General features: G+C 46.0%; 2 protein-coding genes across 9 annotated transcripts; one reads left to right on the top strand and one right to left on the bottom strand.

The window, feature by feature from the left end:
* Positions 1–204: 204 nt before the first annotated feature.
* Positions 205–13,471, bottom strand: LOC128807030 (thiosulfate sulfurtransferase). 4 transcript variants are annotated; one of them, XM_053977007.1, is made up of 6 exons: positions 12,801–13,471; positions 4,269–5,094; positions 3,768–4,192; positions 1,928–2,075; positions 586–696; positions 205–376 (listed from the first exon to the last, which is right to left on the bottom strand). In XM_053977007.1, exons 1-2 carry the CDS (start codon positions 13,384–13,386, stop codon positions 4,796–4,798), a joined length of 885 nt encoding a protein of 294 aa, XP_053832982.1. In that variant the 5' UTR covers positions 13,387–13,471; the 3' UTR covers positions 205–376; positions 586–696; positions 1,928–2,075; positions 3,768–4,192; positions 4,269–4,795. The 4 variants fall into 4 exon arrangements, with proteins under 4 accessions (XP_053832982.1, XP_053832983.1, XP_053832981.1 ...); XM_053977008.1 differs by having other exon boundaries at positions 4,275–5,094; XM_053977006.1 differs by having other exon boundaries at positions 3,768–5,094.
* On the top strand, positions 11,134–16,268 carry MPST (mercaptopyruvate sulfurtransferase). Of its 5 annotated transcripts, none has more exons than XM_053976995.1 (5): positions 11,134–11,847; positions 12,109–12,187; positions 12,592–12,665; positions 14,011–14,663; positions 15,279–16,268. In XM_053976995.1, the coding sequence occupies exons 3-5, from the start codon at positions 12,625–12,627 to the stop codon at positions 15,575–15,577; spliced, it is 993 nt and encodes a 330-aa protein (XP_053832970.1). In that variant the 5' UTR covers positions 11,134–11,847; positions 12,109–12,187; positions 12,592–12,624; the 3' UTR covers positions 15,578–16,268. The 5 variants fall into 5 exon arrangements, with proteins under 5 accessions (XP_053832970.1, XP_053832967.1, XP_053832969.1 ...); XM_053976992.1 differs by having other exon boundaries at positions 14,008–14,663; XM_053976994.1 differs by lacking the exon at positions 12,109–12,187 and having other exon boundaries at positions 14,008–14,663.
* The last annotated feature ends 956 nt before the right edge of the window (positions 16,269–17,224 follow it).

Raw genomic sequence — 17,224 nt, 5'->3', positions numbered from 1 at the left:
CCTCTCAACACCACATCCTTCTGCAAGGGTATGGAACTCACACACTAATCCTTCCCACCGTACCAGTGGTGGGAACAACAAAGTGATTTTTTTCTTGTTTGCATATTCAGACTTATCTCACACTGTTCTCCCCAGAGACACTTTAATAGAGAGGGGAGAAAGCACCAGGAACAAATCTGGTGTTGCCAGCTAGCAGGCAATGGGTTCAGGCTTCACAGGCAGGTTTATTAGATGCTGGAAGAAAAAGACTCATTGTTGAATGCACTCCAATCTTCAACCTTCATCTTCTAGGAATTGTCTTTTTTATCTCCCCCATATTTCTTCTTCATTGCTTTCTGCACGTTAAGATCTAGGAAATATTTCTCATACCATCTCCCTGTAAAGAAGGGAAATCATAGTTCAGTTACAGCTTCCCTCCTAGAGCTATCATACCCCAAGGATTATTCTAGCTGTAGAGCTTCCCTCTTGTTAAAATGCCAGTTTCTATTCCCCTTATGCCTCTGCCCAAATTCATTCTTTGTCCTTGGCAGAAGCAGCACCCATCTCAGGAATTCAGCAATGTACTTTTCCTGGCAGAAGTCATACCTAGCTCATTAATTGTCCTTCCATGCCAATGTCTGGGATCTATGACTGCCTTCTGAAATATGTCAGGGGTGTAGGAATCTCTCATCAAGCTTTGAGTCTTCAGTGGGCCACCTGCAAGGAACAGCAAATAAGGAATTGTATGTAGAAATCACCCTACTGCAGTCCTGGATTTGAGCAGGAGAGCAACACCAGCAGATGCAAGGGCTCAAGAAAAGGCATGTGTTGACTGCAGCATCTTCGATCAGGTTTGAGGCTGGGTGCTGAACAATAGTTTCATCATCACCACCCAGGAGGTTGCTTGTGTTTGCCAATTTATCTGCTTTTCATCCTCAAGTATGAGATGCACACAGAGGGTGCTGCAAGGTATCATCTTTATTTGTATCCCAGTGCCCTTTCTTCAGCCAAGTACCAACTCACCTCCTGTTGAATCTCCTCATCCATGTGACTAGCTTCCTAACAGCTACTAGCAGAACAACTCCACAAAACCCTCACCATCTTAGCACTCCAGGCCTTCTTGATCTCATTTTCTGACACAATACATAACAAAGAGTTGCCAGCTGGGACTTCTCTTTTTATCCCCTCTTTACTTCTAGCCATGAGGGGCTTTGTTTTAATCTCTAACCCTTTCCTCTTCACCTTCCTTTTAATCACACTTTTGTCTTGACAATATTGATTTTGAGCTCCCTGAGGAAAGATGTCAGTCTTTTCTGTGTGACCACACAAACCCAGGACAATGCAGTCCTCAATACTCAGCAAGGTCTTGTCATGGAACATACTGTATAAGGAAAAGGAATCTGCCTTATGCTGGTACATGAGAAACTAGAACAGGGACAATTATTTCAGAGTTTCTTGGATGAATGCTCAGTTTCCAATATTTGCTTAGATGGAGGGATCCTAGGGAACCTTGGAAACAGAGGTTAGGGAAAGATATTTTAGAGCTCTACGTGTCTAAAGGTCTGGAAGAGAAATGATGTTGGGACTGGAACTGGAGGTAACTAGCAACTGGAGACGACAGGGAGCATTGAATTGCAAATGGTGTCCATTTAGACAACTCTGGACAGGATGACAGGGGTTATGATTCACGTTCACTTTTCACACAGTGGGGGAAAGAAAAGTGAAAGAAAAGAAAGGGATAGAATACATAAAATGGGAATGTCTAGATTCCAGTTCCTCAGGTACCACAGCCTGGCAAAGCAGTGACTTTGGATAGAAGGAATAAGAGGGGAAAGTGATTATTACCTATGGTCAGATCTCTACCCACAGCAATGTGGCTGCCTGAGCCCTGGCAAAGCATAGATGGAACTAGCTTTGAAGGTCAGGGGTAGGTGGTGTGTCCCCTCACCTTGGAAGAGATTTACTCTCAAATTGTAATCCAGCTGTTGGTAATCTGAAAGAGATGCCCAGGTCAAGGAGTTTTTTGTCATTTCAGTACAGTCGTTGTGTCCTTTCTGTCCCGTTTCTAATGCTGCATTGTCCTGAGCTTGACGTTTCTGGAAATACAAACAACAGGGAAACTCTCAATCTACATTCCCAAAGTGCAAAATACTCCTGGCATTTCCACCCCTGCACAGCTCTTTGAGCTATGACTAATCCCTGGGACCTGGGTCTGTCCTTGAGTTTCCCTTAGTGGCTTCTGTAGGCATTGCATTTGCATGGGACAACTAGGATGAGAAGTGCCTTTCCTGCAGAGGGAACATCTGTGTAACCCTCTGTTATGTCCTGCTTGTTGGGTGTGTTCCTCACCCCAGGGGGACTTGATAGGTTTAGCCCATGCAAAGGCTGTGACAAGTTAAAACGGAAGCCCTGGCCCATAGTGGTGGAATATGGTAATTGTGAGCCTGCTGGCACTAGCAGCAGAACAAATGGGATCTGGATCAGGTAGGAATGCACGTTTGGATTCGTCAGATTAGCTCAGGACATGACACAGGGCTTACCTTCTGCTCTTGAGGCCGTTGTGGGAATGAACGTGCCAGCCCATGGGATAGGAAGCCTAGTGCTCCACCAGGGAGCTTGAATCAGCAGCAGCTTGGGTTTTACAAGATGGGTCTTTGCAGCACCAAGTCTTAACACAGTATTGGGATTCTGAAGCTGAAGTTACTGTATCAGCCAGACTCCAGGAGTCAGTGCTGCATGCTCTGCAGAACCTCTCCCACAAAAAGAACAGAGCCACAAGACATGAGGAGAGGAAGCCAGTCCTGACTCACAGGGAATGATCTGCTTTTCTCTATCACTCTTCTTTCTTTTTAAAGAAGAGCCATACACTTACACATGATCAAAGTGCAGGAAGCTGCTGCTAAATAAACTGCTGTGCTAACTCCCACCTCCTACTTAAAACAAAAACATGTCTGTTTGTTATTATTACTATATTTGGTAGGAAGAACTTTCCAGTCTGCTGATGTAGAAATTCCTCCTCCCATTTCTTCCAACAAAGCAAAATTTCTGTGTAATGAGGCAATGTGTTCATTTCCCAAATTCCTTTCATCAATAATTTCCCCAGCTCCTCTCGGACAAAATGACACCAAAGCCTGCAACTGTTCCTACTTTCTAGTTTGTAACTGTATATGATGTTGTTGTCACTGTTATTATAAAAACACTGTAACTGCATGCAATTGTGATTTTTAATTTTATTTCTGACTCTGAAGGTCCAAAGTCAAAGCATTGCTCAGAGAATCCCACATCTCAAGGCCAAGAAGGACTTCAAGGCCATTTTGCCATCCTCCTGGATAATAGAAACTACAGAAGTATGTCTACGTATTGCTTTGCTAAACCAATTCTGTGAGGGACAATAGGCAACCAATCAGAAAAGAGATATCTTTATCAAACAGCTAAAAAGAGTTAACCGTGATCTTTCTTTCTGAACGAAATGTTTAGCATAGCCTAACACCGACTTTCCTGACATGCAGCCTTTGAGGAAGGCTGTTCTTCTCAGGCAGAAAACCTCCTTAGACAGATGTGGGAACTGGCCACTCTCACCAGCCTCCAGACATGGCCAAGAGTGGTCTCATGGGCCTTCCACGTTTGACTAGGTCTCCAAAGTGTGAGGAGGTTTCAGTGACTTTCCAAACCTGAGGAGCCCCATGGATGTGAAAATGACATTTCTATTTTTATTAATTGATTAAAAAAATTCCAAATATCTATGATTAACCGAGAGGCAAAGCCTCTTCCATAAACACCTCTCTCACCTGGTCCATGATCCCTGGTGTGGTGACTGGTGGTTTGTAGAAGCAGGCAGGTCCTGCTGAAGTCCAGGTATGGAGGTGGGATGAAGGCTGAAGAGTAGAGGCGGTTGCTAGGGAACAATGCTCCCTCCCTCTATGAGCTGTGGGCTCCAGCTCCATGGGAAAGACAGAGTTTCACAGTGTAGAGAAGGGTTATCCTCACTCATTGGAAAAACACACAATGAGCAGAGTAAACGGCTCATGTTTCATGAAATACCTGTACCCAAAAGTTCTCATCACACATACAGGAGTTCATGGAGACTTTCTTAACACAGTCATGATAATCAACAAGACTGTATTTCAGCAGAAATTGATCTTCTAGCATCTCCAAATGCTTCACATGAGCTCTCCGACCTCAGCCTTCTTGCTGGGACCTTGTTGCTGCCTACCTGGAACACCAGTAGAGGGTAATAATCAGTGGGCCATACCAGTTGATACCATACATTTATTTTTGATGTCCCTTACCTGGACTCCATGGAAACAACACACATCTCTATGGGTTGGGTCCAGTTGCCATATGGAGGGTACCCTCATTTTCCATATTCCAGATTGGAAGATGGTGGCCTGGCAAGAAATCTTCCATAGAGTCAATGACAAAACCACAGCTTGGCCCTCCCATGTCCAATGCCCAGTGCTGTATTTTAGCACTGGACTTTGCATTCATTCTGCTCCTGATCTTTCACCAGGCCACTGGAATTTCTGCAGGTGTTCAGGTACAGAGTGTAACTCTCTTTCATGCTGCAGAGCTGCTTTTCTCACCCAACACAAGCAGGTCGCAGGTAACAGAAGAGAATTAGAAATATTCACAGATGCATCATCTAAGATTTTATTAATTGTCAAAAATCAAAAGTTCAATAGAAACCTAATGATAATTCTTAAAAAAAAAAGGCAAAATCGAACCGTTTTTTTCTTTACTTCCACCTCCTCCCTTTTGCTTTACCCTGGGCTGGAGACAGCTGCTAGACCGTGTTACCCCAGACACAGCTCTCCCTCTAGGCCTTGCTGCGCTTCAACTCAGAGACCTTGTAGTGTGGTGGGGCTCGGTGGAACCACTCGGACCAGGAGCCATCGTACACGGCCACGTCGCGCTTGCCACACAGGAAGGCTGCCAAGGCAATCTGACACGCCGTGACGCCCTTGCGGCACGTGGCTGTCAGTGGCTTTGAGAGATCCACTTTCTTCTCACGGAATATTTCCTGGATCTCCTCAATACTCTTCTCATGCCCTGTTTCTGATAGGAATGATTGGAAGGGTATGTTCACAGCACCAGGGATGTGGCCAGATTCCAACCCTGCAAGAGTGAACCAGGAAAGGAAACATGAGCAAGGACACATTAACATAGGTGATGAAAGACATTAGAGACATCACTGCATAGTCTCACTCCCTCCAAAAGACTCATTTGTTCCACTTGATGATGAAGATGCAAAGTGGTATTAGGCTAAAAAGAAGAGGACAAATACTATTTAATTTTGCTGAAGTCAAAACTTCCACAATATTTAGCGAACTATTTCCTCACTGAAAGCAATGAGATGTAGAAATCTGAAAAAGCCCTAGATATGACAGGAATCAATGAACCTCCACAGAAAATGCCTTAACAAAGGCATTAAGGGCACCTGTGATAAGAGGAATAAACCAACGCATTTCCAACCTTCCCCAGGTATGCCAGCAGTGTGTAGTGACACAGTTTTCAGAAGCAAGAAATGTGGCCTGTACGTGGAACTTAGGAAAGTGGTTATCTGTTCACAGTTTATTCCTGCATCACCTTAAAAGTCATATTTCAGAAAAATAAGTAAATTATAAAGCATAAGAAATCATAAGCATAAAAAATAAGAAAAAGCATTAAAAAATCATAAGCATAAAAAAATAAAAAATCATAAAGCAACCTTAAAGTCAGCCACATCACTTCTGAGGCAGCTATCCTGGGACAATGGAGTCAGAGAAGTCAGAATTTAAAGTTTGTATCACTTCTTATCTACTCCATGAATGAAATCAGCACAGATTCTGTTTTTCTGCTGGTGTATCTGATCACTTCAGGCAAGTTCAAAACTGCATGTCAAAAGAAGGTCTTTAGAGAGTTGCAAATATAAAAATACAATGGACAAGGTTGGGATCACACCCTTCAAATTCAGACTCTTAAGGCTTAATAATGGAAGTTTTTCCAATCATTCTGAGAGGCTTTGGATCAAGCCTCACTGGAGCCAAAACCATTATGTATTACACTGAAAATCTGTTTCATGGAAGGTTTCCTTGCTAGGTTTGAACTTCTAATGAGACAGATCTGATAAAAACAACATGAATAGTAAATCTGTTTCACTGACAGCTTTCTACTTGCTCAAATCATTGGGATAACGGGTCTTGGGAGATGGGAGTGATCGGAGCAGTTTAATAATTTGACTTTGTTACAGTCAAATGATTAAACTATACCTAGACAGAGATTGACATCATACATAATGACACTGCAGTTTCATCACTATACAGAGTGGTAACATGACATAGTGAGATACAAGGGGAAAATGGCTTTGGCACAGATTTGAAGGGAATTTTTGCTCTGCTGAACAAAGACAGAACCTAAAGACAATCAAAGCTTCCCTGAGTCAGCTTCACAAGTTCTCTTCCTGTTCCAGATGGACCCTCTGTCTCTTGATTCATCCTCCCCGAGTGCATTAAAAATACGGTACAGTTGTCTAGGAGTCACCTCATGCATCCTTCAGAAATGTTTAGCATTACTGAGAGAAGATGGGAGAAAAACTGCTGACTTCTGCAGGGGCTAACATTTAAAAAGGAAAAGAAAAAATAAAAGAGGCAGTGTTTTAGACTGATGGTTTCACCACATTTTTTCCAGTTCCAGAAGACAACAGTTCATCGCTTCAGTACAGAGAACTGCAAAACTTGCTCATCAACACAGTGTCTGTATCACAGAGAGGAAATAAAAAATGAAGCAAAAACTGAGAAAACTTTGTATATAGTTCTCAGACTGCAAAGCTGCTTACTGAAGCCTCTTAGATGCCTGGGTTAGGCTACCACTTTCCCACAGAGTAAATGGGAAAGGATCCATTCAGCAACAGATTTCTGCTGCAGTCCTGGTGATCACCCGAATATAGTCAAGTCTGTGAGCTATCCTAAAGCACAGGGAAGTGTACCGAGCTCAGGAAGTCCTGGAAGATGAACTAGAAGGGAACTCTTGCTCAAAGAAGCTTGCTGGGCCCTCGATTCACTTACTAGCTGTCCCAGGCACCATGATCATTATCTCTTCTCTAGACTGTTCAAACACCTTAAAATAGATTTGTACCTCTCTCTTATTAGAGACTGAGAATTCACCACCCTTAAACAACTCTTCAGGTAAGAGCTGAGCAGATCTGAAAAAAAACCACTCATTTTAGAGCAGTTTTGACTTTGATCTATATGGAGACTTTATTGCTCCAGAGATTCAGAAGTCTGTTGGAGTCAGAGACCAGTGCTTGCACTCTGCAGATGAAAGATGGGGAATTCTGTAGAAACTGCATTTATTTACATATGTGGGTGTTCAGCTGAGAAAAAGAGCTGAAACTGCACAACCACAATCCCTTGGACTGCCTAAGAAGTGCTCTCAAGTGACTGAGGAAGCTTTATAATCTCTCTCTGCTAGGTCAAGAGCAGAGAAACATAGGACTGCAAGGCAAGGCTGGATGCAGCTGGAATCCAAACAGGGGAGAGGATACATCTGCTCCTGTCCCATATGAAACAGAGGACACTCCACACGGGATTCATGCAGTCACTGTCAGAAACTCCAGGAAGGAACCCTAGGACTACAGAGCCTGAGCCCCAGCTAGTCAGTGATCATTTTATAAGCTGCCTTTCAAAAAGGCATCCATCTCAGAAACAGTTTGGATTCTTGTCATGAAACTTCCCACTGAAGCACCTCCTGGTGCTCACTGAGCCTCCTCCTGGCTCATTTAAGGAGGAACATTAATTTCCAGTGTTCTGATCATCACAGTCAGTCCATACACCATTTATCCTTGAGCTAACACTGCCCTGTGGCTGAAGTAGTTTTTCTGCCCTTCTGCTATTGCTCCAACAGACTGATGGCAAGCCCTCAGCACTCCCAACAACCTCCCATCCTTAGCCTAAACCCATTAAGAGCCCATTAGATACACTTTTCTCTGTCTTGGCCACCCTAGAAACATCTCTAGGTGTCCAGCAGGCTTCTGGATAAAGAAGTGGCATTTCCTACCATCATAGTTGGCAGACAGGAGTTGCCAAGGCTAAATCACATGTGATGTTCCTGCACCCAACTAATTCATCCAAGTCTTACCCTCGTCTATTGCTTCCAAATGTGGGTCATTGGATTGTAGGAGAAACACAAGCAGTTCAGTGCTGTGGGCTACTAAGCATTCGAGTTTGCTCTCTGTAGTGTTATACACTCGTACATCTGCAGGTGGCACCTCACATAATACTCCCCAAGTGATCATTCAGACCTTCCCATGGCTGTGCCACAGCACATTTCAGTAACAACTCCCTATTTTCAAAGCCTTGATGATTCAGGAAAATACGAAACAAAACACGGAAGTTTAACAATGGGACCATGCTGGCAAATTCCAGCCCCACAGATCTTCCTCCAATACATGTTGTTCTTATCTCACTTATCTCATTTTCAGTCAATTTTTAAAAATTAATAATACTTGTGCTATTTGCCCTCTCCTCACATTGACCTAATAAACGCCCCTCTAATGTTATGCCCAAAGCATTAATAAAGTCCAAATGGCACAACTGTACCTTGTAGATGCTTCTAATGGCTGGAAGATCAAACATAAAACTTCCAGATATGGATATTCCCATTTCTCTTATCTGGCCAACCAATTCTGTTGGCAAGGAAATAAAGCCCCTGGGTGAAGTGTAAGTCTACAAACACATTTTATTCAATTTTGCCTTTGTTTAAAGTAATTTTTCTTGAAGAGTTTTTTGAAAGCTTCCCAGTCTATCCATGTTAGAAGACCTCCAGCTGCCTAGGTTGTGCTGTACCCCTTATTCTAAATACGAAGTTTGCAATTGTTTCTGTCCCACAGAACGATGCTTTAAATAAATGTATCAAATTCTTGCCTCATGAAGTTCCAATGTCACATGACTGATTTTTGATACATATTTGGGATCGAGATCATCTGCCTCACTGATTTGAGCATGGGGATATCTTTTGGTTAGTCCTCTCCCTGCTCTGCAGAATTATCCTTAGGAGAGCAGGAAACATGGTAGCACAGACTTAGGGCTCAATATAATGCTGAGACCACACACCAATAATCTTCCACCTGGAACCCCTGCTAACTGCACAGCAACCTTATTTATTCTTTCTTCCTTGTTCTCTTTTATTCACTCTGTTCCAGAAGATTTTGTTACTTAATTCCTTTTGCCAAGTCTCACTCAGCTTGGTGTCTGGCAATCCTTCCTCACAATTTATAACCTGTAATATGTCATCTTCTTCACTACTTAATCCCCTTTTCCACATCTGTTAGATTCTCTCCTTACATATTGTTTTTATTGTTGGTTATTTATCTGAGACCACAGCCCCTCCTCTCTAGCCTTCCCTTTGCGATGAAAGCTCCAGATGGAATTTCTTAATGTCAAAAAGATAAAAGATTTGCTCAGCCCATATTTAACTCCCTGTGGCTTTGGAGTGTGCTGGCTGCAGATAGTTCTTTTCCAAATGCCTCCTCTGTTGCCTCCTTGTTTATCTCTCTCTTCCATTCAAATGGTATGTCTTAGAAGGGACAATTACTGATCTTGTCTAACCTACCGTGAACACATTGTAGGGAACACTTTAAGCTTGGTCCTGGCCAGCTCCCTGAAAGTCCTCGTAGGTTCCTGTGGGTTGAAACAGACTTTGATAAAGTCTCTCACTCTCCATTCCTGTGCCACAAGTATTATTACATGATCAAAGCAAAGCCAGTCCACTCCCAGCTGCAGAATCCTCTCAGAGGAGCGGCGGAAGAAAAATGTACATTTCATTCTCATTCCCACGGAGCGTTCAAGATCAGCAAAAGCTTTATGTTTGGGGCAGGCAGGATGGAGAACTGGGAAAATGGGCAAAATCTGAAGAGTTCTATATGCAGAAGGGAGACAAGGACTACTTCAGGGCTGAGAATGAGAGGAAAAATACCTGTAAGTTCATTAAATGATTTTGGGTTTGCTCTCTTTTTTTTAGATGATAGAGCTCTTGCCTGGCAACTTTCCCCTCTTTTCTCATATGTCTGCAAAAGAATACAGAATTTCCCAACTTTTCTGTATGCATTTGGTTAACTATAATTCTTGTTCATCAGTTTTCAGTGCCTGACAGCCAGAAAGGATCAGCACTGGCAACCATCATGTAATTATTTTTATCATCAGCCCTGGACTATTAGTTCCTGCAGAAACAGAGAACTGTGCAGGGACACCTCAAACTACTCGGTGCATAGGTCAGGGCTGCACATCTGTCAGGCTTATGCTGCACACTCTGCATGAACATCCAAGCTTTTCATCCAAGGCAATACCTGCATTTAAGACCTATGAGACCTGGCCTATAGAGATATCCATTTTTTCCTACTCTGGCAACTTTGGTGAACCGCTCCCAGCAAATAAAAATTAGTCCTATATTATGGCTTATCTTAACCAGTACAGAGGTCTAAATCCCAGCAAGGATAAAAGTAAAACAGGGACAATTCTTACCACAAAGAACTGAAAAACCGAAGAGACAAAAGAGTCAGCTGCAATTAGCCTCTTCTAGAGATGAAGTTCACAGAACAGGAGAGATTAATTGACTTAATTAGGAAGTCAAGAACTAAAGCAATAATTAAACTGAAATCACCTGAGAAGGCAGCAAGTTCCTTAACCTGAAGACCATTAGTCTTCTCTAAATTGCGTTCTCCCTGATTGGTGACCCCTGCAATTAATCAGCATTGATTTCAAATTGCCCTTTTAGGTGTAAGCACTGTCTTTTACCCACTGCTGGCTGATGTGCTGCTACTGGCTAGCTGGTTCAGAGAGCTGTCAAGCTCCTGTGGAATGAGCAGCTGCAGCTGGATGCTTATCCTGCTGGATCTGCTGTGGGAAGCAAAACTGGACCACCACAAATAAGCTGTTCCATGCTGACTCATTTCAAAGGAAAAATCTGTTTTGAAGATGGTGTTGGGTCTGCAGTATTTGTCATCTGGTGGCAACTCTCACCTTGGGAAAGAATGCAAAATCCACCAGCTCCCAGCAAGGAGCATTTTAGTCACATCTTGAGGTTAAAATTCAACCTTCACTTAGTAGGAGAAGAAATAGAACGAGTGATAGGCCTAACTTTCCCTCTCCCCAGCCACAGTTTCCTCCATCACTCCCATTACCTTTCCCACCTTCCACATTGTCTTTCTGCAGGTCAAATGTGCTGAGGGGCTCCCTGTAGACACCTGGGCCACCAATGTGTACAGAGACATTTACAGCCAAATGCTCCTGAAGTTTGGATGCAGGAACGTACTTCAGGACATGCTGTCACACAGCAACACATGCACATATGAACAGCCAGGACAGAATGATAACCTGTGGGGCAGCAAGCCAGCACAGCCTGGGGACCACAGAAACCCTCTGCATGTTCCAGCAAGGTGGGCTCTGCTCAGATCCAACAGAACTTTTCTGTGCTTTCTTCTAGAAACTCTTTCTCTTCCAACCATTTCTGTGATTCCCTTGTTGAGGAACATATTCAGTGCCAACAGCTTGGTGTACAGCTGCAGTGTCAACCACAGGTTGGGCTCTGGGCTGTGAGAGCCCCAGGCAAGAGGCCAGGAACTGGCGCTGACCCTTGGCACAACAGAGGGCACAGGACCTGTGGCACAGCCAGGTGACCGGACACTGGGACACAGCAGGAGCCAAGGACTCAGCAGGAGGAGCCAGGACTTTGTCACACACAGACTGGGAGAGCATAAAATTCAGTGCTTCCTTTGTTTAGGTCCCTTCTCGGAGGCACGAGCTCAAGCTGTTTCCGTGTTATTGTACTGTTAAGAAATTGCTTTAAGGAACCAGACTTTTGAGGCTCTGCTAAGGAAAACCCAGGCTCAAGACGGTAAGAAAACCTGGTCTGAGGGTGTGTGCGGGGTGTGTAGGTAAAGTGGGGCACCCATCAGTTCAGTGGAACTGACTGCTGACAAGGGGCTTTGGTCCCAGCAGTTATAGTCTCTGGTGGTAGGTGTGTGATTGCCAGAGTGCCTCCTGAATGGTCAGTCAGGAAAGTTATATCCTTTCAGAAGGGAGGTTATTCTGGGATACACCAAGGCTTAAATTACACAGCAAGGGCCTCCTTTAAGCAACTTCAGTTTCATTCCAGGCACACTGCTGTACCTGCTGTCCTCAGTGCACAGGACTTCTCCCACCCCTGCCGCTTGGGTGTCCAGTGTTTCACCGAGGTAATGAAATCGGTTTTTGTTCCTGTAACTTGGGGCACCTAATAGAGAGGCTAACACCCCATACATTCGCTAAAGGCTTCAGACTTTCTTACATAACCAAAAGAACAAAGATCAGCTCAAGCAAATTCTCTATTTGCTGGAAGTCAGAGTGATAAGGAGAATGTCCCTTGGGTTACTGTATTACCTAAAACCTCGGCTTTTGCTTGTGCACTCATTATGGTGAGAGGTGCCTGTATGAATACTGATAGTTTTTATGTGTCTGCTGGTTTTAGATAGGACCCTGAACAAACCCCTGGGAGCTCTCACCTCCCATGTTTGCATGTTGATAAACTTCTACAGGGTGTGGGGATGGGAGATCCTGGAACCAAATGACTGCAGCCCTTTTCTGCTATTTCCTCCTGCAGCTTTATAGCCAACTGCAACAAAAGCATTCAGTGATGGCACTGGGGTCTGAACGTGCAACTGTGGATCCCTTAAGGTAATCAATGAGTTGGGCTGAGGCATGCCTGTGCATTAGGAAAATCTGCTTGATGGCTGTCAGGAGCTGTTACTCCCAGTTTAATATTGACATTCATCCCCATTCTGGGGCAGGTGCCAGTCCCACCTCCATTACCTTGGTCCAGCTCTGTCCCCCGAAACCGGCCCTCGGGGCGGGAATCCACCACCTGGAACTTTAGGGACGACACGTTCTGTACCATCTCCTCAAAAGTCTTCACCAGGGCCCTGTTCAGCCTGGCCTTAAAGACAGCCGGGGTGGGCTGGGTGACCTCCGCTGTGACGGGGTGCCCCTCCTTCACCCAATTCTTGAAGCCACCATTCAGCACAGAGACTTCCTTGTGCCCGAAGGCCCGGAACATCCACCAGGCGCGGGGGGCGTAGAAGGTGCCCACCTCGTCCCCGTCGTACACCACCACGTGGGTGTCATTGCTGACCCCCAGCCCCCCCACGTAGTCGGCGAAGTGGGACTCGCTGGGCAGCATGAAGTCGTAGGGGGAGGACTTGTCCCGGCACTCCTCGATGTCGAAGAAGGACGCCCCGGGGATGTGCCTCTCCTTGAACTCCTGCCGGGCGTTTCGCTCCTTGGGGGGGTACCAGGAGGCGTCCAGCACTCGCAGGCCGGCGCCCACCCGCCCTGCCCGCACCGCCTCCGCCAGCCAGGAGGCCGTGACCAGCGCCCGGCTGAGGCCCTGCCGCGCCATCTCGGGGGACCGGCGGGGGCGGCGCCGCCGGGCTGAGCTCCCCTCACACACAGAGCCCGACGCGGCCCGACACACACGAAATGGCGGCGGGAGGCGCGGCTCGAGGGGCGGCACGGAGGCGGCCGCAGGGCCGGGACCGGCCCGCTGGGAGCTCCCGCCCTCCGGCGGCGGCCGTGGCTGGCGGGCACTGAGGCCCAGCACGGAGGTACGGGGCGAAGCGGCGGCAATCGCAGCCCCGCCGAGCCGGGGGGGCTCACAGCGGGCGGCGGCGGGGCCCCGGTAAGGCCCCGGCTGCAGGTGTGCTCCGGGGCGGGCAGAGGCGTGGGGCCGTGCCTCACCGCCGAGCACTTGGTCCTTGGGGCTGCCCCAGTCCGCTCTGGCTGCTGTCGGTGCTGGCAGGGGTCCCTGGATGGGGCTGGGCGCAGGGCACGACTGCCGTGGCTGTCCCGCTCGGGGCATTGTTTGGGATGAGCTCTGGGAAACTACTTTCGGGGCTGGAGCATTTCAAGCCCCTCATTGTAGGCTTAGCCAGCACCTCAATGCAGACACGGGTCCCAGAATTCATCTTTGTGCAGTTGCTTTTTGAAGACTGGTCTCTAATTTGTGACTCTCTACCTTCAGCAGTCAGGTGGACTCAGGCAGTATCCAGAAAGTGGCTAATCTCAGCCAGGACTCCGGAGTGATGTCGCAACAACTCCTGTATCGAGCTCTGGTGTCTGCAAAATGGCTTTCAGAAGCCATCAAGTCCCAGCAAGCTGGCCTGGCCTTGAGAATCGTGGATGCATCCTGGTATTTGCCAAAGATGAAGCGTGATCCGAAGCGGGAGTTTGAGGAGCGCCACATCCCCGGTGCGGTTTTCTTCGACATTGACCAGTGCAGTGACCGAACCTCACCTTATGATCACATGCTGCCTAAAGCTAATGACTTTGCTGAGTATGTGGGGAAGCTGGGTGTGGGGAATGATTCCCATGTTGTGGTGTATGATGGCAGCGACCAAGGTCTCTTCTCAGCACCTCGGGTGTGGTGGATGTTCCGGGTCTTTGGACATGAAGCTGTCTCCCTTCTGGATGGTGGCCTGAAGAACTGGCAGCGAGAGGGGAATGCACTTAGCTCTGGGAAAACCCAGGTAGCTCCATCTGAGTTCCATGCCTCCTTGGACAAGTCCCTGGTGAAAACATATGAGGACGTCTTAGATAACTTGGATTCCCGTCACTTTCAACTAGTGGATGCCCGCGCTGCAGGACGGTTCCGGGGAGTAGAGCCAGAGCCCCGAGATGGTAATGCGCCTTCTGAGACAGTGGCATTATAAAGAGGGGTTTAATTTAAGGTGCCCATCACTTTGACTCCTGTAGAGGTAATGCTAAGAAATAATGGCTGTCTTTTATGGGATGGGACTTCAGGCAGTGTGCCCACCTGTCCTCCTTTCCTTTTGACTAGCAAGTGCTACTCTTTGAAAATTCAGCAGTAGGGATGCCATGTATCTTTTTGTCCTCATGACGGGCTGGGGTGAGGAACATAGCTTTTGATACATCCCAAAGATTATCATCGGTCTCTTCAAGTATTGGTGCTACTCTTCCCCTCAGAATGGTCTGTGGAGGTGCTTCATCAGTGTCGGTTGCTCTGATGGGGAGAAAGATGTGGAGGTAACTAGGGGAAGGAATGGAACTCAACGGGGTTGTGCCCATGTGGTAACATGAAGGTTACACATAGAGCCATCCTTCCTGAGTAATCAGTAATCTAGTAAAAGCAAAGTGTAACAAAAAATAAATGTACTTGTTTTAACAAAATACTCTAAGCAATAAATATTCCTCTCAGTGAAACAGAAGAGGCTTTGCAATAGACTTGTCCCAGACAATAGAGGTTAATTCCTGTCTGTATTGTTTTTTCTTTAGGAATTGAGCCTGGTCATGTCCCTGGGTCGACAAGCATCCCCTTCACTGATTTCCTCACAGAGTCTGGCTTAGAGAAGACCCCTGAGCAGATCCGCACTCTGTTCCAGGAGAAGAAGGTGGACCTCTTAAAGCCAGTGGTAGCCACATGTGGCTCTGGGGTCACTGCCTGCCATGTGGCTCTGGGGGCCTACCTCTGTGGCAAGACAGATGTTGCAGTGTACGATGGGGCCTGGGTAGAATGGTACATGAGGGCACAGCCTGAAAATATTATTTCTGAGGGAAAGGGGAAAACAGTGTAATAAGTTGCATTGTTTCCCAGCTGTGCACGTAGCTTGCCTTGAAACAGGATTTGGAAAAGATGGGTTTAGCATTCCTGATTAAGTGTCTTGAGATGAAGGCATTGGAAAACAATCATGCGCACATGGTGCTTTGGCACTTTCTCCTTACCCTGCTGCTGCTTAGGAGGAAGATGACAGCAGTTCTGGGCAGCCAGATCTAGGTGACCGTGCTTGAGCAGATAGGGTGGAACAGATGTCCTCCTAAGGTCACTTCCAACCTCAACCACGCTGTGGTTCTGCGACCATTTCACCGTATCGGATGGCAGAGAGTGCTGCTGCCAGCATGGGGAATTAACTGAGTTAAGCCAAGCTCCTGACTCAAAACATTCAGCCATGCTCATCCATGGGATGGTCATACTTAGATAACTGTGCCTCGTAATCTTGCTCTCTGCTTCTATCCCACCCGTGCATGTTATTGCCACTTTGAGTGCAAAACTTTGTGGAAAAAGATGGCTGTTAAAGAAGCAAATAGCATTTAGGTTGGCACTTAGGCTAGAGACTTGATTTGTATTTCTTCTTGTACTTGGACTCCAACTACAGTGTGTACTTAGCCAGCCTTGTAGCCACATGGTCCAAAATCCCCCTTGAGAAAAAGAAATTATTCTGGATTTAAACAATGTAAATAAACATGTTTCAAGGTCTTTCTGCTGAATGGAACTTACCTGAGTGTTGCTTAGGTGAATTATTTCAGGAATTCTGTTTTTATGGAATCACTTTGTCCACAGTGAGATTCAAATGAGGTATTTCCTTCTCTCTGTGAGTAGAACCACACCTCTTATCATCAACAAGCTCTTTGACCCAGGAAAGACAATGGCATGCCTCTCTCTTGGGTCTCTGCACCATGTTCCTGCTTTTGGTCCTTGTCCATTTGCTTTTTTGCCTTAAAGTCCACAGTTGTAGGTTACAGCTCCATTCTTGAAACACTGGATGTCAGCTTATATAGTGAAAAATGGACTGCATGGGAATTTTCATTCTTGCCGTGTAACCTTACCCTACAAACTTAGCAGAACTGAGACCTTCAGAGTAATAGCCCACACTGGCACCTATTTTTCCCCAAGACCTTTTTCTTTTATGTCTAAAAAGTTGAGAGTACACCAGGTATGCCTGATAATGTTCAAGAATTTGTTCTCTCTGGGATTTTCTCCTCTACAAAAAATGCCCAGAATGAAACAAAAAACTCCACAGAAACCTCCCGCCAAAAACGCCTGCATTTCTTCTGGCCTACTGGTGATTTAAAAGTTAATGAAAGAGTTTCTTCTCTTGGGCTTGCAATTATGGATGATGGGGTTGCACTTTCTAGGGAATGCAGTGGATGCTTGTTTTCACAGTTTTGACTATAAGGACTGGATTCTTCCCTATTGCTGAGTGTTTATTCTTTGCATTTCCTCTTACCTCTTTTGGCTGCTTCTTCTTGGCCTTGGCTTGCATGCATGGAAATTCTGTTTCTGCTTACCTCCTGGGCAGCTGGAGTTTCATTGTCCCGTTTATTTCTTCCTCTGTCCTCCCCACTCACACATAGGCTCTGACCACCCAGTGACTGAGAGCCTGCAATTTCCCTGCTTGCATCCAGACTGACAACCCAACTCTTGGAGGTTTTGGGGCTGGCAT

The sequence above is a fragment of the Vidua macroura genome, chromosome 5 (assembly GCF_024509145.1).
Source record: "Vidua macroura isolate BioBank_ID:100142 chromosome 5, ASM2450914v1, whole genome shotgun sequence".
In the NCBI taxonomy this organism is placed as follows: domain Eukaryota; kingdom Metazoa; phylum Chordata; class Aves; order Passeriformes; family Viduidae; genus Vidua; species Vidua macroura.
The sequence above is the reverse complement of the archived record's forward strand: the minus strand, read 5'-3'. Positions and strand labels throughout refer to the sequence as shown.